Genomic DNA, 27,644 nt, shown 5'->3' on the forward strand with positions numbered 1-27,644 from the left:
GCAAAATTTCCGAACGACATAATTTTAATCTTTTTTCAAAGTTGCGACACGAGCATTACATATCCTCAGAGTGATCTTTTGTTGTACTTCCCTAAAAATTTGGTCCATCCAGCGTCCATAGGGCCGACACTAGAAGTGAAATTCTGGAATAACGCAAAATTTCCAAATGCCGTAATTTCAGTTTTTTTCTTCAAAGTTGCGACACGAGCATTACATATCCTCATAGAGTGGAATTTTGTTGTGCTTCCCTCAAAATTTTGTCCATCCAGCATCCATAGGGCGGACACTAGAAGCGAAATTCCGTAATTACGCAAAATTTCTGAACACTGTAATTTCAGGGTTTTCTTTTTTTTTTTAAAGTTGCGACACGAGCAATAAAAATAAAATAAAAAGATGGCTACTTCGTGAATAGCCCTGCACAGTGAGGTGCCCAAGGGGGGTTGGTGGGACCATAACCCCCTCACCCTTGTCCCAGTATTCCAAAAAAAGAACGTTGTTAGCAGGAAAAGATGGCAAAATTAGGGCAGACTACTAAAAAAAAGTATATTTAAACCCCTTCCTTTCAAACGGAAGCTGGCCCTGCACTGTTGCAGATTTTAATTATCTATTGTGAGAGGAGATTAGAGACTTTTTTCACTCGTTCCTAAACCAATATCGGATAACCGGGATTGCCAAAGAAAAGTTTTCCAATCAAGTTTCCCCCCCCCCCGCTCCCTCTCTCCTTCCCCCTTCTATTAGGAAGAATTACGTAGATAAAGAAATGGGAATAGTGATTGAGCCATGTTCTCAACTGTCTGCATACGTTTTTGTGGGGGGAGGCGCAACAAAGACACCTGAGTCACGCTTTTAGAATTTGTTAAAACGCTAGAGAAAGCAGCATTTAATGACTATCGTTTTGGAAACAGTTTGCTTGTTCCCTGATCGTAAGGCAGGAGTTCAATGTCGCAGGGTGAATGAATAGGCTGCTACAAAAGCAAGGAAGTGGGGAAGAAGACGTCGACTGGCATACGACAAATTATGTCATTGGCAGAGTTTGGAAAATGTATAAAGCGGGAAACGAGAGTTACAGTAAACATAAGATCGAAATAAACGTCATAATGTTCAGCATGTTTTTTTTGCAGGGAATTGGCTGAATGGATTAGCGTGTAATCCTTGCTTGTACCCCCTTCACCCCACGGCACCTTCAATGTCTCTTTCTCGTGAATTTGTGAATTTACAATAACGATTTAGAACAGATCAGTCCAATACAGCAAACTTTGGTATATATGTAGTACTCCTTTTCTTTCTTTGTGTACTTAATTTTACCATTTTAATTATATTTTAATAATATGTTTTTCTGTTATACGTTTTTACCCTTCTGTTCACCATAAAACATATACCTGAGATTTCATTGTATCAGTTATTTGCATCAGTAAATTTTATATTGGTACTTTATCGGTATCAGCCAAAATTTCTTTTCAGTCCATCCCTATTTTTTATTGACGTCTTGACCTACTTGTTGATTCCTTACTTTTTCTGAGTTAGAAGATTGATTTGTTGTTTTAAGTCCACTTTATGCACAGAAAGGCTAATCGGACTGGTCCTACAGTTTAAAGTGGGATCCAAACCACTATGCGCCTCCACCGGCATGGGCATCGGCAGGGAGGGGTCGAACTGTTCGATCGACCAGCCTGGAAATTTTCATCTACTTTTTTTCAATTTATGGCAATTTATAAACAAAGCACTTTATTTCACCTCATTTTGCATCATTGGTCTTGAGATATTGAATTTGGTCCGAAACTTTCATAATTTGCAACACTGAAACTCTGTTAATTCGTAACTTTCACACGTTTTGAAGCTTCTTATACTACTGTGTTTGCTGCTGCTACTGCTACTAATGTTTGAAGTAACTATTATGTAATCTTGATTGTAACAAGTACTATATTATTCATATAATAAACTTACTAGTAGTAGTAGCAGTAGTAATAATAGTAATAACAATAACATAATTTAAAATATCGGTAATGCAATAATTATAAAAATGAACCCCTCTTTGACAACTTCTGCATATGCCACTGGTCTGCATCACAATATTTTTGAGGGGAGGGGGTGTCCTCGACATCTTTGATTCAACCCCCCTAGGAAAATTTCTGGCGATGCCCATTTCCACCGGGTATCGAACCCGGGACCCCTTGATTACAAGGCAACGATGCTACCACTGCACCATCGGGGAGGCCACCTGTGTTAGAAGAGTTGTAAACGAATGCAATGAAGATATTTAAACAGAAAAGTAAAATTTACTTCTCTTGACAATTTTGTGTTTGCAAACATAAAGGGAACATTTGTTTTACAAATGTGAATATTATAGAATTCCAGACATCCCCATAAATTCCCATATTCAGCTGGCTGTTTTCTTACATTCAACCAGTCTCTTTGGTTCACCCAGCAGAATAGATTTCTTACCTTTTTGTCTTTTGAATGTTTTTTTCACACTATTTTGATGTGGTTTATTTTGTTTCTTCTTAAAGGTTCCTTTTGGTTTCTTGAAAGTTTTTTGCTTCTTTGCAGGAGTACCTGTTGATCCTGGTTCATTTGCAGAACCTGAATCTGAAACATGCAAGTTCATTATCATGAAAAACCAACAGTTGCACATAAGCATAAAGGTTGTTATAGTGCAGGAAGCCTTAGAAAGAGTGTTTCGTGGGCTAACAGCAGACGTCGCTCGCACACTATTGCCAATACTCTAGCGTCGTCTGCTCCTCAGCCGAACAAACAGGCCGAGGTAACAAGAGGCAGAGGTCACTCACTCACCCTTCCAGAAGGGTGCACCGAGCTAGAGCCTCGTTCATCTGCAAAAGGCAGTCCAGGGTGTACTGCATGGAAGTGAGGTTGATTTTTGGGTGCCTACGTGGAAAGTACCCCTTACACCCCATAATCAAGAAGTGAAAAGTACGAAGTAAAATACAATTTGATACAACCATCTGACTTTACTTGTAATAGCAGAGAAACCCCAACAGCTAAAATGTTGATAAAGTAAACAATTAAGTAAATTAACAAATTAATCACGTGACTCATACTACTCTTCCTTTTTCAATAACCAAAAAAGAGGTTCCTCTACTCGTATTTTGGTTGATATATCGACCATGCAGCTGATTACAAAATTCCTGTTTTTTATTTTCTTCATACTTTTCTTTTAGGTCGGAAACACTTACAGTGGGTTAAACAAAGCTTTGGCACATAATGTGGATGCACCTCTCCCCCCCCCCCCCCCCCGACTCCAAAGTTACTTATGGAAGCTGGCGCGAATTTTAAATTCGTACATTTATTTGACAAAAAATGTTAACACTCGTAGACTATTTGACCAATCTACTTCGGGTAACTTTTGTTTTGCAGCTAAAACAGGGCATGCAACCGTGCAGAAATCAAAATGCCAAAGGCAATAAGAGGGGTTGGGTGGGCCGCGGCCCCGAACTTTCAATTAAAAAAATCATATAAATGGGGAGTTTGTCCCCTCTTCCTCCACTATTTTGGGAAGGGGGGCAAACTTTAGCCTTATTTTCAAAGAAAGGTCCTTTCTCAACCGAATGAAAGTCATTTCATGTTCCCGGGTGCATTACATTATAGAATATGTGAAAAAACTCCCCATATTTATGATTTTTTGCATGCCCTGATGTTTTAGCTGCAAAACAAAAGTTACCCGAAGTAGATTGGTCAAATAGTCTACGAGTTATAACATTTTTTGTCAAATAAGTGTACGAATTTAAAATTCGCGCAAAAGGTTTCGGCGAAACCGGGGTTACATTCTGACGACCCTCTCGGCATAGCAAAGGTTAACAAATTCACACTCCCTCCGAGAGTGCTGACAGATTGTTGCTCATACATTGATACCAGTTGCTGATTCTTGTTTTTTAAAGATTTACCAACAACATTTTGTATTTCAAGGAGTTGGTAAAAAAAAATATTTTTGAAACTCACTTTGGTGTACATTTCTGTGGAATTAGCGAAATGTGAATATTATAGAATTCTGGACATCCCTGTGAACTAACACCCTGCTTTTTAATATAAATCCTAAGCTCCAATTTTTTAAAATGATTTGCAATCAAGTTTAACATTTGGACAATCTCAGCTCTAGAAGCTACTTTTTGTTAATTTCCAACCGAAAATGTGTGTAAAATGTGTTTCTAAGGAATGAGCAGGGAGAGAACAAGATTATGTAGGAAGGTCAGGGTGAATAAAAGTCATGTTTTTCATATATAAAAATATTTTTTGATTATTTTTTTTATTTAAATAGATTTTTTTAAAAATAAGCTTAAAATTGCATGTATGGTCTCTCGCACCATATATATATATATATATATATATATATATATATATAAAAGCAAGGAGGGCCAAAAGGGCTAAGTAAAAATCAAAGAAGGTAAAAGGAAACACTCACCGGACAGTAGAAAAATTCAAAATTTTCGCTAATTTCATAGCATCATCGGTGTGAGGAGAAAGAGACGGAACCGGAACCGTCTCTTTCTCCTCACACCGATGATGCTATGAAATTAGCGAAAATTTTGAATTTTTCTACTGTCCGGTGAGTGTTTCCTTTTACCTTCTTTGATTTATTTACACTCTGTAAAAAAAATTAGCATCACTGTATTCTTATTACAGATGTTGACAATTTTGAGTTTCGCATGCATGCATCTTTCCTGCACAACTTGAAATCAATTGATTGAAGCATTGGTCTGGTATCACTGCATAGTGTGGTGTTATTCTTTTGTTGATTTAGTGCTTGGAGTGTCCGCTAGAGGGTGTTGCAATCAGTTACTGCTGCAAGGCTTTGTAATCAATTGTCAGAAATCTGTAAAACGATTGTTAGTAGTGCAACTTGTGACGTGTTTTATGTTGCAACTACATGTTCATTATTGACAGTTTGGATACGTTATCATATTTGTGAAGTGTTCTGGTGGTGTGTAGTGTATTTGAGCATGTTTTCTCGAAAAAAAAATTGGCAGAAAGTGTGACATTTCACCACGTAAGCAAGGAATGGTTCTTGCTTTGCATATGGATGGTCATTCTCAGAGAGAAATTGGTCGACAACTTCAACTGCATCAATCCACAGTTAGCTGCTGCCTGCAAAAGTAACAAGAACATGGAAAATCATCACTGAGAAATCACTGTGGCAGAAAGAAAAATACATCACCTTGACTGGATCGTATGATAAAGGACATGGCACTGAAGAACAGAGGAATGAGTTCACGCCAAATTGCACATAAACTTCAAAATAAGGTGGGAGTTAATCTTACTCATGCTACTGTAGTATCCCGACTAAAGAAACAGGGTGTTTCTAAACACGTCCCACGTAAAAAACCCAGACTAACTGACGCACATGCAAAAGCTAGACGAGAGTTTGTCACATGTTATGGTGCATGGAATGATACAGATTGGGAACATGTGATATTTTCTGATGAAAAACTATTTAAATTGCTAGGAAATGACAGCTCAGTTAAACTGTTGATGCGGAAGGGAGAAGAACTTGCAAAATCTTGTAGTTTAGAAAGTCAAAAGTTTTGTGGCAGTGTTATGATTTGGGCATGTTTCTCTGCAAAAGGGATTGGCAGGATGCATATTTGCACATGGACCGTTAAGGCTGATCAATATCTGGAAATCCTGAATCGGAAAGTTCTACAAACTGCAGGAGATCATTTTTCTGGACAGAATTTGGACTACTTTATTTTTCAAGACGATAATGAAACCTGTCACCGTGCTCAGGTGGTGAATAACTGGTTTCATGATATGAATATTGAAAGACTTTGGTGGTCGTCCAACTCTCCAGATATGAATCCTATAGAAAACCTGTGGGCTATTATGTGCAAAAAACTTGGTAATCAGACGTACAGGTCACAAGAGGAACTTGTGACAGCAATTGTACATGTTTGGAATGAAATTGAGGTCGAATATTGTCAAAATCTCATTCATAGCATTCCTCAAAGGTTGGAAGCACTTAGGAAGGCCAGGGGTGGCCACACTAAGCACTAGTCAATGTATTTACTTACTATCATTTCAAATTGACATATCATGATGCATTTAAAACCTTTGTTCAATCTTTTTACTTGTAAAAATTGTCTTTGTGCGAAAACGTTCCACAAGCTATATTTTTGTTATTAGTTCTGTCAAGTACATTATGTACGTAACTAGGACTTAAATAATAAAAATATATTGTACAGATATAGTGTTTTATATAATTGTTAGGAAAACAAATCAACAAGTCGAATTAAATCAATAAAACAACTGATAATTCACGAGCGAAATGCTGACGACCAAAAATAATGAAGTGATGCTATTTTTTTTTACAGAGTGTGTGTGTGTGTGTATATATATATATATATATATATATATATATAATATATATATATATATATATATATATATATATATATATATATATATATATATATATATATATATAGAAAGGCTCTTTGAAGTAAATGGCCCTGTATGTAAAATATTTCAACAGTTTGAGTAAAGCAAATAAAATATTATATGTAATTATACATTTTTCTGTTTCTGATAGTATATATATGAACCTACTATGGATATGTTTGTTGAGTGTGTTAATGAAACTATTATACTTTTAGTAACTTTTCCTCCAGTGAAAATAAAACATTCTGGATGTACTCTATAATTGTAACTTAAAAATATTTTTAGTCTTTGGTAATTTTTCTAATGATAGTTTGCAAAATATCAGCTACTATGTTTATTTACACTTTAATGAAAATGACACTATTTACGGTTGAACATGATTAGTATTTTGTATATTTTTTACACAAAATATTTGCTTTTTTTGTCTATAAAAATTATTTAATTTTTAAATCAAAATAAATTTAAGTATGTTAACAGTTTACATATTACATTTCCTTTCATGTGAGCTTCACACCATCAGTACATATAATTTGCTTCCCTTCATTTAATTTCATTTCACCATAAAATGATTATGAGATTAATGTACTTTCACCAAAAGTGATTTTGATATCTACAAAATCCTTATGTCCATTATTCTATAAATTATTTATCTAAAGTGATTTTTTTTAATCACCCGATTTAAATCAACCGACTTTGCTGGAAGGTTGTCACATATATGCTTGATTCACATTAGTGCTCAAGTCAGACTCCGCTCATGGTGAACATAATTTTTAAATGAATGCACTCACGCCTAGACGTCTGCTCAAGGTCCTCTCAGCTCATGCTCTGATCATGTTAATTGGAAAGAATATCTGACCAGAGTAGACCTTGTGCAGGTGTATAAATTCGAAAATTCTGTTTTATATTATTCATGGTTTTATACCTTATCTGTGCATTTGGATAATCTTGGAAAGCAAAAGTAGTTCTTTCTGAAATCTAAATAATTTCAAGTTTTTTTTGTAGCTTTGTGTATTTCAAGGATAGTAATAAATAAGCACTGTATAACTGAATTTTTCTTACCTCAGACATGCTACGAGCTTTTCCCTACAAGATGGCCATGCTATCTCTCAACCCTCTTTCACAGTGCAGAAAGGCTATTTTGACAAAATCCTGTATTCCTGCTGGTTGCTTTAGAGAGGAGAGATTCTAAGTTTGCATCTGTTACCCAAACATGGGTAGGCCTAATTAACTGTTTGATGGCAAGTTTCTTTGTATGTAAACATGGCAACAGCAGGTCACTGCCATAAAGGCTGCCCCATGCTGGGACTTAGCTTGCTTTACGGAATTTCATGTTTTCTTTCTTTAGTGAAGGTTCAATTTTTTTCAGTATGCTTTCAAAAGATGCAAGTGACATTAAAAAAAAATATTGCAGCTTGCACTAATTGGATGAACCCACAGCCATTTCAGTTTTCATAATTCTTTTTCTCATATTCTTCTAAACGCCCATGCTACAACAGTCAAGTCTTGTCATTGAAAACTCATAATAATTGTGGAACACCATTGGCATACTTGAGCACTAGTGTGGATACCCCTGACCATGAATGGAGCATGAGTGTACCGTGACCTGAGCGTTGCTTGGGATGCGAATCAATAATGAGTACAATTGACTGTTCTGAATAAAAGCACCTTTCATTTTCAAAGTTACTTTCTGTGTGTGCATGGACACCAAATAAGGCACATGATTTGATTTTGAATATTTAGCATCTCTCTTCTGCCACTTTTGACTAATAACGACAGTAAGGATGATATTGATGAAGGGGCACTCACAAAGAACACACATGTCCAGGCTGTGATTCGAACCCGAGACACCTGCTATTGTAAAATTCTGTGCTAACCACTCTGCAATAGAGGTCAGTAAATGAGGTGCTTGCATGTAACTCAGGTTTTCTTAAGAATTTTAAAAATTTGGAAACTAAAATTTCATCACAATCGGACCTGTTTTGTATTTATAGAATTTCAAAGAGAGCAATCGTTTGTAAAACTAATAAGAAAGGCACTTTTCTTGTTTTCATGACAAAAAAAAAAGGCATACCCGGAAATAAAATTGGTTAGCATATAATCTAGAATTGAATAAGCTAAATCTTGATTTAAATCGTTTTTATGTAGGTCTACTAGTTAATTAATAATTGGAGTCCAAACTCTAGTATCTATAATTTTAAATCCGGCAGTAGGTATCATACAAATAAAAAAAAATGTTTCAACTAGATATGTCAGAATATGTCATGTAGTGGGAAAGCACGCTGCTGCTGACCACTGATCATGTTCTATGTAATATTCAAGTTACTACCTTATGCTTTTTCTTTGTAAAAGTGATTTCAAGTCAGCAACAAAATATCTTATGTACATTTTATAACATGTAACTAGTTATCAACAAACAACAAGTTTCTTGGTTTTTATTTAAAAAAAAAAAAGAAACAACAAACTGTGTTTCATTTTTCCTAAGACCCATAAGAAAATATTCTTTTCTTGTAAATAATGGTAAGAAAAATGTAATAAAATATTTTCAAAATCATTAGAAGATAAACTTATAACACCAAGCATAAAAATTATAAAATATTAATAATTAGGAAAATTTTAAAAAATATAAAATTGAGCCACTAAATTTTGTTTACATTTCCCTACAGAAGGTTTTGTATACTAGAGTTATTTCAACCGGATTTATAAGACTAACTTAAATGGTTTACACAAAAGATACTTACGTGATCTTTTCATTTTGTTGAAGTGTCCCCTTTCATGAACTATCTAAAATAAAAATAACAATACATCAGTTAAATTGTTATTTTATTATGAGTGCAGGAAATTTTACTTCTTTTCTATTTCGATCACTGCTTTTCTTACATGTTAGGATGAATAATGAAAAAATATGAAATGTTGATGGGACAAACTCAATGACATCCATGCTTGATAAGAGGTCAGTATAAATCTAAGAATAAAAAGAGTAATGCAGTTACCCAGTTAAGAAAAACTACAAAGCATCCCCCAGTTAGATAATTTGCTTAAACATCAGCCTCTCCTAACCCAAACTTGACCAAGCATCACCCCACAGCCTAGAAATTTCCCCTTCGACAAACAAAACAAAACAAGCATAATGATACATAAAACATATGACTAAAACTCAAGTGAAAGCATGATTTAAGTTGAGTAGTGCTATTTACAGCTGCACGTTGTAAATTTCCATATCTGAAAAGGACTATTTTGGTTTACCACAACACTGTACATACAGGGTGTCTCAAAAGTAATAGTGCAAACTGACACAGGTGAAAGTACACGATAATAGAAGCAAAAAAGTCTCAGTAAACATGGGTCTGCAAACGAGCCATTTTCGAGATAATCGCGAATGTGTGATTACAAGCCGCCACTGACTTCATTGTTTGTAAACGTCATCCTAGTTGGTAAATGCTTTCAAACACCCCCGGTTCATTTCGGAATTGGTCACAAGCATGTACAATTATCTGTACTGACGCCATCTCTCAGAAATGTTCTGTTTTGTAAAGAAAGAGCAAACCTCAGAATGCGCAAGGAGTAAAGCACTCTGTGTTTACAAAATGCAATCAGTGATGGCTTGTAACCACACATTTGCACACATTATTAGCATTTTACCAACTAGGATGACGTTTACAAACAATGAAAAGTCAGTGGCGGCTTGTAAGCACACATTCACGATTATCTCAAAAATGGCTCGTTTGCAGACCCATGTTATTTTCTTCTATTGTGTACTTTCACCTGTGTCAGTTTGCGCTATTACGTATGAGACACACTGTATATTGCAGTTTAATGCATTTTCTCAAACTTAGCTTAAGGTAATCTCACACCTGGCAAAAATGTGTTTTCCTTGTCAAGCCTGTGTACATTTTGGTCATGATTATCTCAACAACCAATTCACAGAAATATTTCAAATTTTACTTGAGCACTAATAAAGGATGTTCCTAGAAAAGTACTTTTTTAAAATTTTCAATTACTGTATTCACATCACGAAAAATAATTAATTAACTTTACTATTGAAGTATCATATTTTTTTCACTTTTCTTGACAGGGCAACCCTGCAGGGAGCCTAGTTGACTCTCCATGATACCTTGTTCACAACTAATAGCTGGGAGAAGAAGGGAAGGGGAGGGGAGGGAGATCCGAGGAGAACATACCAAGTGCTTCAAACCAGTACAGAACCAATTTAAGTATAAATAGCACAGGAGAAAATCCACTGAGCTACCCAGCCATTCTGGTTTAACCTGATTTTTCATCCTGGTCAAGCCTGCATTTTTCACTGAAAATTCTACATAGTACATCTCCTGTGTGGTATGAGCCACATGTTAATGAATTTACATCTCTACACTTGGAGGAACCAGGCAATGTTGATGTCTAGTGTGTTTCAAAGGCAACAGATCCTGTTGCGTTAGCACTGACAGACATTATTACACACCGGTTTAAACAACGAAAACTCAGATAATGTCAGGCCGGCTCAGTGGCAGAGCAATGGCATGGTATGTCCGAGACCCAGGTGTGGGTCATGCATTTTTTTACTGTAAATTCTATGCAGGAAAGTGATAAATTTCCACGATTGAATGACTCAAAATCATCTCTGGTGAGGTTAAAAATATTGGCGGAAGGGGGCTAACTTGCCATGCGAGTGTAGCAGAAAACTGAAGTTGGGTGAATGTAAACTTGTCAAATTCTTATAATGTTTACTCATACAGATTTATGTTTCACTTTGTCATGATAATATTCACTACATATTTCTTTACTTACCACCAGCTGTTTGTTTACTCTTATCTAGTTACAAACTGTTGCTGCTATCTACATCACATGTGTGAGGTACAAAGGGGTTTTCAGAATTGGTTCATTTACCATGTGGTGGGTTGATGTGTAATTCTCAATTGCTAAAATGTTTCAAGATTCTGGAGACATGTGGAATTCATGCAGGCTGTAATAACTTCCTGACGATTAAAAAGCTTTGCAGTGAGGTGTTGATAATACTTTGCTACCAACATATCGTGCTTCACTAAATGCTTTCATAGTAACGTTAGACGGGTCAGGTTTACAAGGTTGCTAAGATTTTTTGATTATGAAATTCCCCGACATTTCCAGTCCAAAAATTAAAATTTTTCCAGACACGTTTATCATCACAATTTTTGCTTTGGAACCTTGTGCTTTTCAATTAAATATATAATCTGTTTATTATTATGAATATTCACTTTCACAACTTTTTCTTAGCAATTTCTACACACACAAGAACACGTGAAACTTCGAAGAGTGCAATGTAAAATTACAATCAGCATCACATGAATTGGGTGCTACAATCACGAGCATCTAGCCAGGCTAAGGTAACAGAATTATTATTTCACCATAACAGATCTCCACAATATAAAAACAACAGAAAAGGTTCATAAACCATACACAATTTTTCATTTTCTGGCTGATTTATAATGTCATAGAAAATGCTGCCTTCTTGCTTACATTTATAAGTACACAGCATCTGGAGAAATTTTGTTGCATATAGGAATTCTATAGGAAATGAAAACAAGACTAAGATCTATAAAATAATAGATGATAAATTCATCTTCACCAACCTTTCAGATAATTATGATCATATAGTCATGTACTTTAGTTATCAATCAGATATCTGGACTGCAAGTTTTACTTTGATATTCTTTCTAATATCTATTATTAGAAAAGTGATTTTTTTTTACAGAGGAGCCATAAATTTGCACAAGACTGAGAATGATAAGAATGAAAGAAACAAGTTTCTAAACTGATTTTTTTTTGGGGGGGGGGGGAGTGGAATCAGAAGAACCAAATTTAGAAGTGGAAGTGAACTGCTTGCTCATCTTGCAACTCTTTCTCTTGCAGACTCCAAAATGCACGTAAATTCCAGACGACCTGCAAAATTCCCTGGTTTCCAAATGCGGAGGAAAGCAACCCTGGGTTTTATGATTTTTAGCATTCCAATAATTTCATTAAATACTTTCAACCAGCCCAGGTCTGTATCGATGGCAACGCTTCAAATTTTTTGTGTGCGATGATGTGTAGTGGCAAAATGAATGTATCACTTCAATGTTAAGACATGTGAAGCGACGGAATGGCAATGTTGCAATATGCAAATATCAAATACTAGAACAACAACAATGTCTAGATTAGGCTGTGTACTGTAGGCTGTGGAAAAGCTAATGTGTAAGTCACTAGAGTTATCAAACAGTTGGACTATGGACAAGTAACAGGCCGCAGCAGACATGAAACTTATAAAATGATTTACTAAACTTCACAAAATTAATTTTAGAATATTACATTTTGTGTTTATATTATAAAATATTGATAAAATCTTATTGCTCGTCTATAACATCGGGAAATTAGTTTTTATTTCATGTTATGTACATTAAGTACCTGCCGGGGTATTCAATTTATCTGAAGCCAAAAACTGTAAATGGGTTTCCAAAATATTACGGGCCTCACACCAGCTTCTGTGATGTCACAGGACTGGTCGAGCATAACCAACATTTAACACAGCGCATTGTAAAAGCTTAATATTTAGTTTTCTGACCTAATCGTCCTTTATCTTATTAATTCAGAATATTGACTTCACATCCAAGAAAATTTGAAAATACAGAAATAACATTGATAAATGTTAAATACAATCTTTACAGTTCTGCTTAATCTACCTTTATTTTAAAAATTAGTTAAAACTGTATCAAACATCCCTGAAAAATTGTCAGCGTTCATATATATTTAATTGTTATGTAATTAGAACTTACGTGTTCGAGTTGAACGTACTTAAGATAATTTTTGAAAATTTTAACATACAGAAAGATTAGGAAAGAGAAAGATTGGAATTTAGTATTAAATAAGCTTGCAAACTTTGAAAACACAATTCGCATTTGTAATATGCAGAAATTTTTAATTTTCGAGAAATATGGTAAATATTTGGCTGCACAAGTTACCGTGGTCATAGGTTGAGGTTATTAAAAGCATTTTTCGGTAACGGTTCCGACTGTTTTATGATTACTCCTAGCAGAAAGACTAATTATCATAGAATTTTGGAAATCATTGTCACACGAAATTTGAACCTTCCTTAAAGTAATGAGCACTGTTTGGACTTGAAAAATAGTTATTTATGTTGCAAAACCAACTTGAAAACTACCTTACGCATATCTCATGGACAAGATATTCTCAGTCGACAAGCGACAGTAAATATCGTAGAAGCGTGGGAATGAATGTAGAAGTAAATCGGAACCTTAGTAGAATGCATTTGACTTTATTTTAATGCTAAGGGAACCAAACCTAACCTGCCTAACCTAACCTCGAAAGCATATATTGAACAAAATCTTAAGTAATCGCTAACACTCTGCAGTATGTGTTAACAGACATACATCGAAATTGAACCATGTAAAAATTGCATTGGTAGCATGATGAAATCGCATTAAAACAAAAGGAACTTGGGCCCAATTTTCTTATACAAATATGCAACGAACTTAACTAGTTTATTCTAACCTACTCGAAACCCTGGATGCTAAGAATCCCAAATTTAAATGACCTAACCCACTAATTCAAACCTATGGAAAGGGATTTACAATCATACGGAAAATTAAACTAGTTGAAAATATTAATTAAAGCAACTTATTCGAATAAATCCAAAACAAAAAGCAAGAGAATTCAGTATTGTACATATACTGTATATACTGAGACAGATAGAAGAAGAATTTAAGGCAAATAATATAAAACAAGCTTTTAGAAAAGTTAGATCCTTCAAAGAAGGATACAAACCAAGAATAGATATAATCCGCATTAAGAGGGAGAAATAGTAAGTGAAAGACAGGAGATTATGCAAGTATGGAAAGACTATTTTGAACAGCTACTAAACCCACCCCTGAACGTAGAAGATAATGTAATAGAAATACAGATAAATAGAGAACAGCAAGGTAATATAGAAGTACAAATCGAACCACCAACAGAAGAAGAACTTAAAAAAGTGATGGACAGACAGAAAAGGAATAAGGCACCGGGAAGAGATGGCATACCCAGTGAACTACTCAAAAAAGGAGGACCGGAATTAATAAAGGCAATATACCAGTTGATATATAAAATCTGGGAAGAAGAACATATGCTGGAAGTATAGGGCATATAGTATTATATGCCCTATTTATAAAAAAAGGGGATAAGCTAACATGTAACAACTACAGAGGTATATCACTTCTGTCAACAGCATATAAAATATTATCAGGACTTCTTAAAAAGAGATTGGAACCCTTGGCGGAAAAATGCATAGGAGAATACCAAGCAGGTTTTCGTATAGGAAGATCAACAACAGACCAGATTTACACATTAAGACAGATTACTGAGAGATGCTGGGAATACAATGCGGATATATATATGATTTTTATAGATTTTAAACAGGCATATGACAGTGTACTGAGAGGGCAATTGCAAAACATATTACGGACATTTAAAATACCAGAAAAACTGATTAAACTGATTAGTCAGACGATGACAGGAACCAAAAGCCAAATTAACCTTTTGCCGCCCAAGGCCTTTTTCACAAGTAAGCCTCTAGTGCCCGAGCCGATTTTGAGTAAAATGCAGAGTTTCAATTAAATGAGTGTAGATCGGAGGCTAATTCCCCTAGAGAGATGAGTGATATACCGTTGTACGCGGAATGAACCAGAGATTCAGACTATATGAAATTTATGCAAATTCGGCGTATATGTGGTGGGGGGAGGGGGCTAACTCTCAAAATTCCAAAATTTCAGAAAAAAAAATTTGGTTCCCCCACCCTCCCCACAAGAAAAAAGTACATGACAGTGTCGACATGCACATGGAAATGATCACTGACATGTAAGGAACACAAAAATATTTGCATTATTATCATATGACCAATGTAACTTGAGTTGTACCCCCAAAAGGAATGGTCGGCATGCCACTGATTTAAGCTTCAAAATGCAGTGGTACCTTGAAATGACTATAGCTCAGAAACTAAATGCCCTAGAGATATGAAAGATATACCGTTGTACGCAGAATGAATCACAGATTCAGACGATATATAATTTATGCACATTCGGCGTACATATGGAGGGGGAAAGGGGGGAAATCCCCTAAAAAATACTTTTCTTAAAAAAAAAATGGTGTTTCCCCCCGCCCCCACCCCGAAAAAATTTTTTTCAAAATGCACAAAATGCAAAATTTATGCAAATTTGCTCTATATATGGAGGGGGAAGGGAGAAAACCCCCCAAAAATTATTTTAAAAAATTGTCACCACCCAAAAAATGTCCTCGCACTTGGGCACGAAACGACACCTACGCACAACATTCACGGACGAAAAGCTAGAACGTAGTGACAAATGAGCGCCAATTCTTGCAGCTGCTTCAAATTCTATTTTTAGACAATGCTGGGTAACCCCTGTTGCCACTTGTGGACACTTGTGCTAAAAAAAAACAAAGGTTTCCTTCAGCGCGCTTCGAAATTCCATTCTCACAACGCAGATTCAACAACCAGTCTTCCCCCTTCCCCCACCCCCTGCTTGCGCCCTCACGGAAAACTTTCATTTTGACATCGGATACTGATAAACAAGCTTCCTTGGAATGCACTTAGCAGGAGGGAGTGAAAAGCATTGCTTTAGAACAACAAAGCCGGTCTTCCTTTGTCGGCAAAAAATTGACCTTGAAAAGAGATGCAAAAGAGAAGTCCCTTTTCCCGCCTTTCCCCCTCCATTTTCATGAAGACAAAAAAAATGCAAAAAACCATTTCTGTTAAATACATGTGTTAGGAACAATATAAAAAAATAAAATCGAAATTCTAGCCAAAAATAGAAAAGTTATAACGTAAAGACTATGACCTTGACACAGCATCTCGATCGAGATGCTTGGTGTCCTGAGGGTTACTTTTGGGTATCTCGTTCGAGACGCTTGGGCACCAAAAGGTTAAAATACAGAACAAACTCACAGAAGACATAGTAGTGAACCACGGATTGAAACAAGGTGACAGACTTGCTCCTTTACTTTTCAATATGGTTTTAGAATATATAATAAGACAAACTAACATAGACAGTAATGGCACTATAGTACAGGGTGACAAGAAATAACCCGTACTAATGTTTGTGATCATAAATTTATTAAACCGAAACAATTGAGCAAAACAACACTGAAGAACAAGGACATGGGACCTTAGGAATAAGATGTTCAGCCGGTTTCGAAGTGGCCTCCCTGGGTGGCGATACAGAGGTCCAAACGGGCTTTGAAATTTTGGGCGATGGGCCGCAGGTCCTCGGGCGACAATCGGTTCCACTCATGACGCAGCGATTGCTTCAGCGACTCCAAACTGTGGTGGCGTTTAGCACATACCCTGGCCTCCAAAATCGACCAGACACTGTAGTCCATTGGGTTGAGATCCGGCGAGTAGGGCAGCCATTCCGTTGATGCGATGAAGTCCGGAAAATGGGTTCTGCACCACGCTTGCGTCATTTTCGTCCTGTGGGCCGGAGCGGAGTCTTGCTGGAATGTCCATTGCGTATCGCCGAAGTGCTGCTGGGCCCACGGAAGGACGACGTTCTCGAGAATGTCGCGGCGGCACACTTCTTGGTTGATTTTGACCCCTTGATCCACAAAAACCGGGGGCGTCTTGCCGCTTGCGCAAATTCCTCCCCACACCATGACCAACTGCGGATTTTGGCGGGTACCGGGAGCCTCTGCAGACCAGGTCCTGTCGTTTCGGTGGTTGTGCACCTGCTCCACGGTGAACAGCTTCTCATCTGTGAAGAGAATGCGCTCCCATCGCTTGGGAGCGCATTTTTTTTTCAGTCGCAGGCGCTTGTTTTCGTCCGTGAGAAGCTGAACTTTTTGGAGCTTGTACGCCTTGAGGTTGAGGTTCTTTTACGCCATTTGCCGCACCGATTCGCAGTTGATCCCGATCTCACGGGCGACTTTTCTCATGGAGATCCTCGGATTTCGCTGAACTCGCTTTTTGATGATCTTGCGGTTCTGGGACGTGTTGACGGTAGGCTTTCTTCCTCTTCCGGGACAGTCGCCTTCATAGCTGAATCCTTGAATCGCCAAACTGTGTTTGAGACTGTCATTTTTAGAACACCCAGTAAATGAACAATTTCACATTGACGCTTTCCTTGACGCCACAGTTCCAAAATTGCACTGCGTTTCGTTGACATTATGAAACACAAACAAAATGATCATTATAAAGCCGAAACAACAGGTACAGTTACAAAAGACTATGGCGAATCCAATAATACAACAATTTTTTTGGCTACGGTACACTACATTCTTGGCAGGATACACCAAACTTTGTACGGGTTATTTCTTGTCACCCTGTATATAAGACCACTCAGATAATGGCTTACGCAGACGATGTAATTATCATTTCAAGAACAATGGCTGCAGCAGAAGAAACATATACTCAATTTAAAAATGCAGCTAAAACAGTTGGCCTACAAATAAACTTAAATAAAACAACAATGATGATCCAGAGTCGAAAGACCAAGGCATATGATGCAAGAAAAACAATATCAGTAGGTAATGACAATATTGACCTAGCAGAAGAATTTGTATATTTGGGAGCAAAAATACATAAAAGATGGAAATGAAAGCTATTAAATCAAAAGGAGAATAAATCAGGGAAACAAAGTTTATTTTTTCCTATTGCCGATATTCAAAACCAGGGAAGTACACAGAGTAACTAAGGTTAAACTATATAAATCTATAATCAGACCAACATTGTACTATGGAAGCGAGAGCTGGACGTTTAATAAGAAATCCGAGATGGACCTGGATGCTTTTGAAAGGAAAATTATAATAAGAATATGGGGACCAGTAAGAGACAGAGATGGATGGAGACTAAGATATAACAATGAATTGTACCATCTATACAAAGAATTATGTATATCCCACTTTATTAAATTTAAAAGACTAGAGTGGGCAGGACATGTCCAAAGAATGGATGCACATCGCATACCCAAGATAGTGGCTTATAGTACAATAGGAGGTAGATCTGTAGGGAAACCCAGGAGAAGATGGATGGAGGCAGTGGAGGAAGATGTGAAATGAATGTTAGGAATGAGAAACTGGAGGAGGAAAGCATTGGACAGAGAAGCATGGAGAGGCTCTATTATGAAGGCCAGGGCTCGATATCGGGCTGCAGCGCCATAGGAGAAGAAGAAGGAACTGAATATAATATATTATGGCTAGACAGTAAATACGTGACCTACACATCGAACTACACAATTTTCAACAACGTATGAACCAAAATCCCAATATTTTTTTTTTTCAAGTTAAATAAAGGAATATTAATAGTAATATGGTTGACATCCATGTAATCAACATGTTCAATCAGCTAGGTTCGTACTTTGTACTGGTTGAACTCAAACATTCTTGCACTAACATGTAACTGAGATTTGTATTCCATACAACAGACAAATTTACTTCTAATGATCAGGATATAATCCTTTTTTAATTTGTGATTATAATTATTATTCTTACTCTGAAATAAATAAATTTGCACGACCTGTTTTTCGAACTACTTGCTCATTCAAATAATGTATTTCCCCAAAACATAGAATCAATCTTTTGACCTCACCAGCCTCTTTAGCATCGCAGATTCAGGCCTGTAGTATCTGGAAGGCGCTGGTTTATTGCTTATAAAGAAGAAAGCATCTTACATCAGGAAATGCCCATTTGTGTACTCGATTTCATGTGTTCAGTTTCTGGCATGGTTTCCTATCTGCATTGTGCAACACTAGCGCACAGATTTGAAATGATTGAAACGAGTTTACAATACCGGACCACTCTCCAATTTCTATGAAATTTCGCGTACTCACTAATTGTAAACTCCTAATCACGAATCTGCATGTAATAATTGGCGGTCAAGTATGGAAATCGAGAAAAAAAACAAAATAAACTATGTTTTCTTAACGTAACGTAACCCTACCATAAGAACAATAACTCCACGGAAGATGCCATTTTCCCAACATGAAGAAATCAACAAGCAAGACAAGGTTTAGTTCTCTTAGCTAAAATATTAACTTTTCTTTGTATTTATGCTAATGGAACCTAACCTAACAGGCCTAACCTAACTTTGTAGGCATTCCTCGTCTGACGTCAGCAAGATTGTTGTGAGTAAAGGAAGACCATTAGCCAATTGTGAAAGAAAGATGGTTCCGAATTGCAAGGTTATTTTACAAGTTCTACACGTAAATCTACAATTTTAACAAGTGATCGCAAAATATGAACTACAGATACGTCATCAGGACACTGAAATTAGTAAGTAGGCGAAATGTTATAGAAATTGGAGAGTGGTCCGGTATTGTAAACTCATGCCGAAATTCGTTTCATGAATGAATTCACCTCTTGGCATCGTGTCGTCATCACGAGATAAACAAGGGATTGACACAACCTCTATACTTCTAATAACCTTGCTTTTTCAAATACTCATTACGTAACTGCAGATCTCAAGCACAAAACCCCTTTGAGCCTCCGGTGAACATACAGGAACAAGTAAATAACAGTAGTGATCTGTAGAATGCCTCCTAGCTACAAAGAATGGGATGTTTGCGAAAGGTACTTTTTAACATCTTCCTTTTGCTTATAAATTGGATTCTTCTAAATGGAAACAGTGTTAATTAGGTAAATATGTGATATAGCCCGAACAGATTTCTTCAAATTTACAGGAGAAACTACTTACTGAAATCAGTTTCTGTAGCATTGTCGAAGTTCTTCGTTCTTTCGAGGTAACTGAAAACTTCACCATAGAATGCTGCAGAACAAGAAATAATCACTTTTTATGTAAGGAACTTGCATTTTATGTAAAGCGACAACATTTGGCCGTTGTTTCCATTATGTACCTGCAGATGGCGTGAGCATCGAAAGTCACACGGTCTCGCCAGTGTTTCCAAATGTGCCCTTTTTTTTACGAGAATTTTTTCTTTTCTTATTTTTAACTATGCTTACCTAACTTAACCTTGCCGGAAATGGTCTGTGGGGCTATTGTGAATGTTTTTTGGGGCTATTCGTCAATGGTTTGTGGAGCTATCGTGAATGGTTTTTTGGGGCTATCCGTCAATATTTTGTGATGACATAATGAACACGAAAGTAGGTATTTTTGGATGAAGAAGGTTGAAACACTGCATACCCACTCCAAATCAACAAAACACAAGCACGATGATTTATGACGAGTGCACGCCATATTGTCTGTTACCCAAGCGGAACACAGAAGACAAATAATGACTCGTAATATGAAAAGTTGACACTATTTTATAGAAAAAGGCATAACTTCACCTCAAAGAATCTTCCGCAATGCAGAATAGGTAAGTATCAATGCTAAAATTAACAAAATAAACGAGTGAGAGGTGTTCGGGCTATATCGCATAATTACCGTTAATTATTTTCATGTTTTTTCAAATTTACCTCTACAATCATTTACAATATTCTTCGATACTTTCTCTTTCTATGAAACTAAGAATGCCTTGTCAATGGGAATCGCAGATGCTTGCATAAGGTAATTTTTACATTTTTTCGAAAATAAATGCCACTTACAACAAATCCAAACTTTCAGGAAGGTTCAAATTTTGTAACTCCCATGACTACAATTCTGCAATACTTGCTTTTGGTACTTGGAAAAATCAACCGGAACCTTTATCTAAACAGGAAATTGGTTGTTAAAACTGTTGATGGCGAGAGTGAGGGTGCATATCTGAAATAATGGGCTACCTTAAATATTTTGCAGATGATTGTTTTAACCCTAGAAAGCTAAGACTTCGTCAAATCGATGACGAGTAAATAGAAAAAGTTATTCTCCACCTCTTCTTACCACATGATGCGCTTGGCGGCTAGAGTCTAGTTTACAACCTTCTTGCCTTTTGGTGGTAACCGATGGGAGTTAACAACACTGCATGCTCGTCTTTGTGCCCGCGTTGTGAATGTGTGTTAAAGAAGAACAGGTTCCAAAAACTTCTAGATAGTGTAAAATACGTGGTAATTGTCTGTTATATCGGAGACACATTTCTATCGAATATTTTCAGTTTTAAATGGTTCGTACTTACCAATTGTGTATTGCGGAACATAGTTGAAGGTGCTTTTTACACGAAAATAACTTCGATTTTTCACAATACGAGTAATTCTTTTGTGTCCTTTCTTCCGTCGCGGAACATACAATATGGCACGCACAGCTGTGGATCATCGCACGTCGTGCTTGTGTTTTGTCGATTTGGAGTGGGGTATGCAGTGTTTCAACCTTCTTAACTGAAAAATACCTACTTTCGTGTTCATTATGTCATCACAAACCATTGACGGATAGCCCCAAAAACCATTCACGATAGCCCGCACAAACCATGGACGGATAGCCCCAAAAACCATTCACGATAGCACCAAAAACCCTTCACGATAGCCCCACGAACCATTTCCGGCAAGGTTAGGTTAGGTAATCACAGTTAAAAAAAAAAAAAATCTGGTAAAAAAAGGCATGTTTGGAAACATTGGCGAGACCGCATGCCTTTCGACGCTTGCGCCATCTGCAGGTACATAATGGAAACAACGGCACAATGTTGTCACTTTGCACAAAATGCAAGTTTATTATATCAAAAGTGCTTATTTCTTGTTGTGCAGCATTCTACGGTGAGAAAATACCTCCCAAGAACTTTCAAAATACTACAGAAACTCATTTCCGTAAGTAGTTTCTTCTGTAAAAATGAAGAAATGTGTCTCTGATATGACAGACATTTACCAAATATGTTTATCCACAGTGATAATTCAGTGCATCATTCAAAACCGTGCAAGCAGACAGCCGGCGTTCCGGCATCTCTTAGGGTAATTAAGTTTTTTTTTTTACACTTTCTGTTCACGATAGCTCCACTAACCATTCACGGGAACAAGGTATGCCTACGAGGTTAGGTTGGACCTTTTAGGTTAGGTTCCACTAGAACTCATTTCGGTACTACTTTACTATACCGGAGACACCTATCAATGATTTTTTTTGCAATTGTTTACATTGCGAACGTACTATTCTGCATTGCGGAACATTTCTTTAGGTGAAATAATGAATTTCTAACGAAAATAATGTCTATTTCTTACATTAACGAGTACTTACTGTTGTTCCTTATTTCCCACAAACCATACACGGGCAGCCCCAAAAACAATTGACGTTAGCCCAAAAATTCACGATAGCCCCACGAACCATCACGGGGACGAGGTATGCCTACTAGGTTAGGTTAGGCCTGTTAGGTTAGGTTCCATTAGCACTCCTTTCGTTCAATTTAGCATATACGGACAATACGAGAGCATATTGTGCTCTCGTGCAGAAAGCAAATGGTGGCAGCAGCAATAGCGCGTCGGAAATAGATTTTCGTAGAAAACCACATGCATTCGCATTAAAATGGATCAAAACTACATTCCCGAACATCAACAACGCTACAGAAAATTATTTGTGTAAGTACTTTCTCCTGTAAATTTGAAGAAATCCGTCTCTGGTATAGTAAAGTGTTACGAAAAACTAAATATACTGACCAAGGCAGTAATTTATTTTATTAAAAACATAAACTAAACGTAACGTTTCAACCTTCTAGCAAGGTCTTCTTCAGACTTTTGTACTTGATACAGAGTCTGAAGAAGACCTTGCTAGAAGGTTGAAACGTTACGTTTAGTTTATGTTTTCAATAAAATAAATTACTGCCTTGGTCAGCATATTTAGTTTTTCATAATCATGGAAACAAGGCTTAATGGTGTTATAAAGTGTTACCCTCATTTCACCCCTAAATATGTGCTTCATCATCGAAAAATGTCCTCAGTACGTTCAATCACGCATATCCGGACAACATCGGTTTTTCTCGATCTTCTTCTCCAGGAAATTTTTCCTCGCTTTGGGATTTACTTTGTTGAATTTCTTATACAATAACCTTTCCAACGATATATGACACGTATACGTTAGGAAAAGGACGTAAACTAGACTCTTGCCCGCTTGGCACCCTTAGTACCTTCAGTCGGTCTTGAGCTGGGGAGGATGTGATACTGCCTCTTTTGAATTGTTACCCAGTTAACTTTCATCAAGTAATACGCACATTAAATTCTGTAGTTCCTGACGTCGCTGACTTCGTTTTTGTTTAAGTTCACGCATTATATCTATGAATGTATCGAATAAAAATAAACTATATTCTCATGTACATATTCTTTTCACATGTAAAACGTTCGACAGAAAACATCGAAATACAATTGGTTAAGAGATATCTGTGCACAAGTCCTACTTACAGCAGCAATTTGCACCAACACAAAGTTTTATAAAAAAAAAATACAAGAGATAATACCTATATAATCTTTTCGTTGTATTGTACTCCTTAAAAATGAAACAATAATACAAACGAAAGTAAAATAAAACCTACAAGAAATATTCACGTGTTCCGAAACTGCACAAGTTTACATTACTAATATTCAAATTGTCCATCCCAATATTATTTCAAGTCTATGAGATATGAGGTTCAAAAATTGAAATAACTACATATAAATGAAACAGAGATTTATTTAATCTTGCCAACACAAACTGAAACGCGTAGTAACAACGTAAATAAGACAAAAGGAAAATACTTAGTGATGGTCAATTTGCTTTAACGTAGAGTGAGATACATAAGTATTATTAAGAAAAGTGTCCATCACCATGATTACTATCTAGTTCTTAAGAAATATAAGGGCCGTGTTCGGATTGACAAGCGCTCCGTCACGTTCTATCCCGTTGCTTTCGTCTGTCGTCGAAGCTGTCCGAATCTAAATGTCCCTTTCCAGTATGTATGCCACTTTTCCCTCCTGGTGTCACCCCAAACGTCACTCACCGCGCTCTAGGACGCAGGCGCACAGGATGGAAGCAGAAGGCAAACGCCAAACACACGTCTCAACGATTTCCACCTATTTACTACTAACATTAGAAATGTGACATATGTTTTCTTCATTCTCAATTATTCTACATTAATTTTTTTCGATAAAATGTCTAAGAATCACTGAGATTTACATCATATATTCAGTAAAAGTTGTCTCCGCAAAGCGGAAGTTGCAATATGGCTGCCAAGCGCAGGGCCACAGCGAGTTAGAGCGTGCATCTGTTGAGCCGTTCGTCTCTCCCCTCCGACTTTGTCTGGCTCCATTTCGGACAACGGAGGTAGCATGAGTCCCCGGATGGAACGGTGCCTTAGGCCAGGTGCCTGCAGTCCCATATCACTCCTTGCCTTGCTTTCGTTTTGAAGCCAGTGGGCGGAGCTTACAGACTGCCCAAGATGGCCGCATCTACTTCATCTGACAGAAGAACATCGCATCGCGTACTGCAAACGCACATAGGTTCTCCTTCTATCAAGCGAGACTGTAGGTGGGCTGCAACTGCAAACGTTTATGCGCGTGTAACTAATTATGTATGAATACGAAGAATGAATGTATGAATACCATATACAAGATGTTTAATCCTGTTAATGAAGTAAATTTAATTAGTACTACACATTATAAAAATCAGATATTTGTAGGATTTCGGGAAAGGACTGCAGCCCCCGAGCCCCTTTCCTGGGTATGTGCTTGCTTGTATTTAGTGTTGCCCACGAGACGAGACTTTGGCCTGTCTCGTCTCGTAGAAATGCTGTGAAATGCTGTCTCGTCTCGAAAATATTCGTTTGTCTCGGGACACATGATCAATCTCGTCTCGTCTCGAATTTTTAAAAGCCTGTCCCGTCTCGTCCCGTGGGCAACACTACTTGCATTAGTTCCAAATTTCTGTTCTGTTCCAACATCGTGAGGACAATTTGGGAAGTACTTGAAAGCCATATGGAAGCAAATTCTGCTCTCGAAACTATGGGACTCGATGTGATGACAACTCGCAACCGAATGAAAGAACTCTTCGCAGACCTTGTCCCTCAATATTAATTTTACTGATGGCCTCCTAGATAACGCAGTGGTAGCGTCGCCGCCTTGCAATCAAGGGGTCCTGGGTTTGATACCCGGTGGAGGCACATAGTGGTTCGGATCCAACTTTCAACTGTATGTCCAGTCCCGATTGGCCTTACTGTGCATAAGGTGGAGTTAAAGCACGAACTCGATAATTGGAAGGATTTAGAAGAACTAAACATGGCTTGTTATGCATCATACAACTTTGCTTCTTTTCACCCTACTTTTACAGTTTTTCTTCCTAAGAATTCTACTGAGTATAAGACGCTACGAAACCAGAGGTCCAAGGTTCTTACAGGTATGGTTGTATCATGTCTGTCTCATTGCTATTCCTTCGGCTCATCATTCATCCTCATCATCGCATCTAACCCAAGAGGTAGAAGAGCGGCGTAATATAGAAATATATAAACGATTGATTTGATTTATTTTACTTCGCTTTTCTGACACTTTTTGGCTAATCGTGAAGATGAAGATGACAATGAGTGATGTGAAATTGATGAGAGGACCATCATAAAGAACACACACGCCCAGTCCGGGATTCGAACCCAGGACCCCTGGCATCGTAATGCACATTGTTAACCACTGCACAACAAATAGAAACAGAAAATGCTTGATAAATTATTTGCTTCTCCATAACTCATGATTATATTATAAGTATTATTCGCTGTATGACTACGGATTAATTATATTTGTATGTCTAGCCAACCTAGCCACCTAAGCAGCAGCAGCAGCTTCCGCATTTGCAGGTGGAGGCTAAATGAAGAAAAATCACAGAAAGTCAGAATGATATACAAATTTTGTAACATAATACTTTTAGAGCATGCAGACGGCTGTAAAAACCATTGCTACATACCTAGTTTCCTTCCTTAATTGAAACGTGGTTTATTCTTCATCGGGGTTGGCAAAATTTGTGTTTTCTTTAAAAGAACAAAACAAACTTTTTTTTTGTTTAAAACGTTTTCTTTTGTTTTAAACATAGTTTTAAACATGAGTTAAAAAATATGTTTTATACAAAAGAAAGTCAACCTTTTCACAGTAAATTATAGTTTTAGTCGTTATAGAAAAAAATACTCATTTTTATGAGTACAGTGGCGGCAAGGACAGTTTATTGACCTTTGGAAATAAGGTTTACCATACTGCAGAGAAGGGGTGTGCGGGATAGATTTTTTTGGGTCGGGACGGGAAATTCATGAATTCCCGACATTCAGAACGGGGAAAATTCTCAAATTCCCGACAAAGTCGGGAAATTTTCGGGACGGGATATTTTCGAAATTTCCCAAAGATCTTGAAATCTCGAATTCTACACGTAATTTCCAACTTAAGTGCTTGTTTTTGCACTTCTGGTACAAAAACTGACAATTTCCGATAAGTTCCAGACATTTACAGTGCAGAAAACGTCGAGAATTGACGACTTTTTAAAATGACCATTCGGTATTTCCCGACTGCTTGGGATCCCGAAAAGTCGAGAAGTCATTTCCCGAAGTCGCGATCGGGATGGGAATTTTTTCCCCCGATCCCGGTCCCGACTTTTCGGGATCCCGCACACCTCTAGTGCAGGGACAAAAGTTGGGGGTAATAGCCCCCCCTTTTCCGTCACTGCTGAAGTATGTAAGGATTCATATTCATCTAAATTTCAACGAACTAAATATTATAATAGAATTACTATCCTCGTCCTGGAAAAATCAGGGTGAAATATTTCCTGCTGCCAGAACAGTTTATATAGCAGAAAACAACCTGCAGTGTCATAATAGATTCTCCAGATCAATTTATCTTTCCAAGTACAAAGTTATGTTACCAAAAGTAACTATCTGCGCTTCATTCAGTTATACAGACCAATAAATCGTATCGCAAGATAAATAAAAATCACGTATTGATCAAAATCAGATATTACTTTCTAGCTTCCACCAGTCTCAAACTTCCAGGACGGTAGGAAACAAAGAGCTGAGAAGTCTCGATTTGTACAGTAAAGCACGGGTCTTTCTTGTCGCACAACAGTTTTGCAACCTTGTGCATACATAGCTAGCCTACCTAACCTAACAATGTAGGCATGTGCCCTAAAATTAAAAATCTTTCTCCCGTCACGTCAGAAAAAAAGGTTGTTCAAGTGTTGTGCGATAAGTGAGATCCTTAAAGCACGGTAACCTTATTTGACACAGATCCAATGAAAAGGCAGGGTTGCCAAACAAAAAAATTATCACAGATTATAAAATATCAAGTACCAAAATGTGTTTTAAACACTTCTAAAAAAAACATGTTTAAAACACATTGCTTTAGACGTTTAAAACATTTGTAAAAAAACAGAGCCGTGTGTTTTAAACGTTTAAAACAAA

At 37.1% G+C, this 27,644-nt stretch overlaps 1 protein-coding gene across 2 annotated transcripts in view; it reads right to left on the reverse strand.

Moving 5' to 3' along the window:
- The window catches only part of peng (Pumilio and CPL domain-containing protein penguin), a 71,008-nt gene extending 47,184 nt beyond the window's left edge, over positions 1-23,824 (reverse strand). The window contains exons 1-3 of one of the 2 annotated variants that reach the window (XM_083136807.1): positions 23,778-23,824; positions 9,126-9,168; positions 2,443-2,586 (exon numbers count right to left, since the gene is read on the reverse strand). In XM_083136807.1, the coding sequence (XP_082992933.1) occupies positions 2,443-2,586; positions 9,126-9,138 (157 nt within the window). In that variant the 5' untranslated portion in view covers positions 9,139-9,168; positions 23,778-23,824. The other variant, XM_083136808.1, reaches the window with a different exon arrangement.
- Between the last annotated feature and the right edge of the window lie 3,820 nt (positions 23,825-27,644).

The sequence above is a fragment of the Lepisma saccharinum genome, chromosome 15 (assembly GCF_977018435.1).
Source record: "Lepisma saccharinum chromosome 15, izLepSacc3.1, whole genome shotgun sequence".
Taxonomy (NCBI): domain Eukaryota; kingdom Metazoa; phylum Arthropoda; class Insecta; order Zygentoma; family Lepismatidae; genus Lepisma; species Lepisma saccharinum.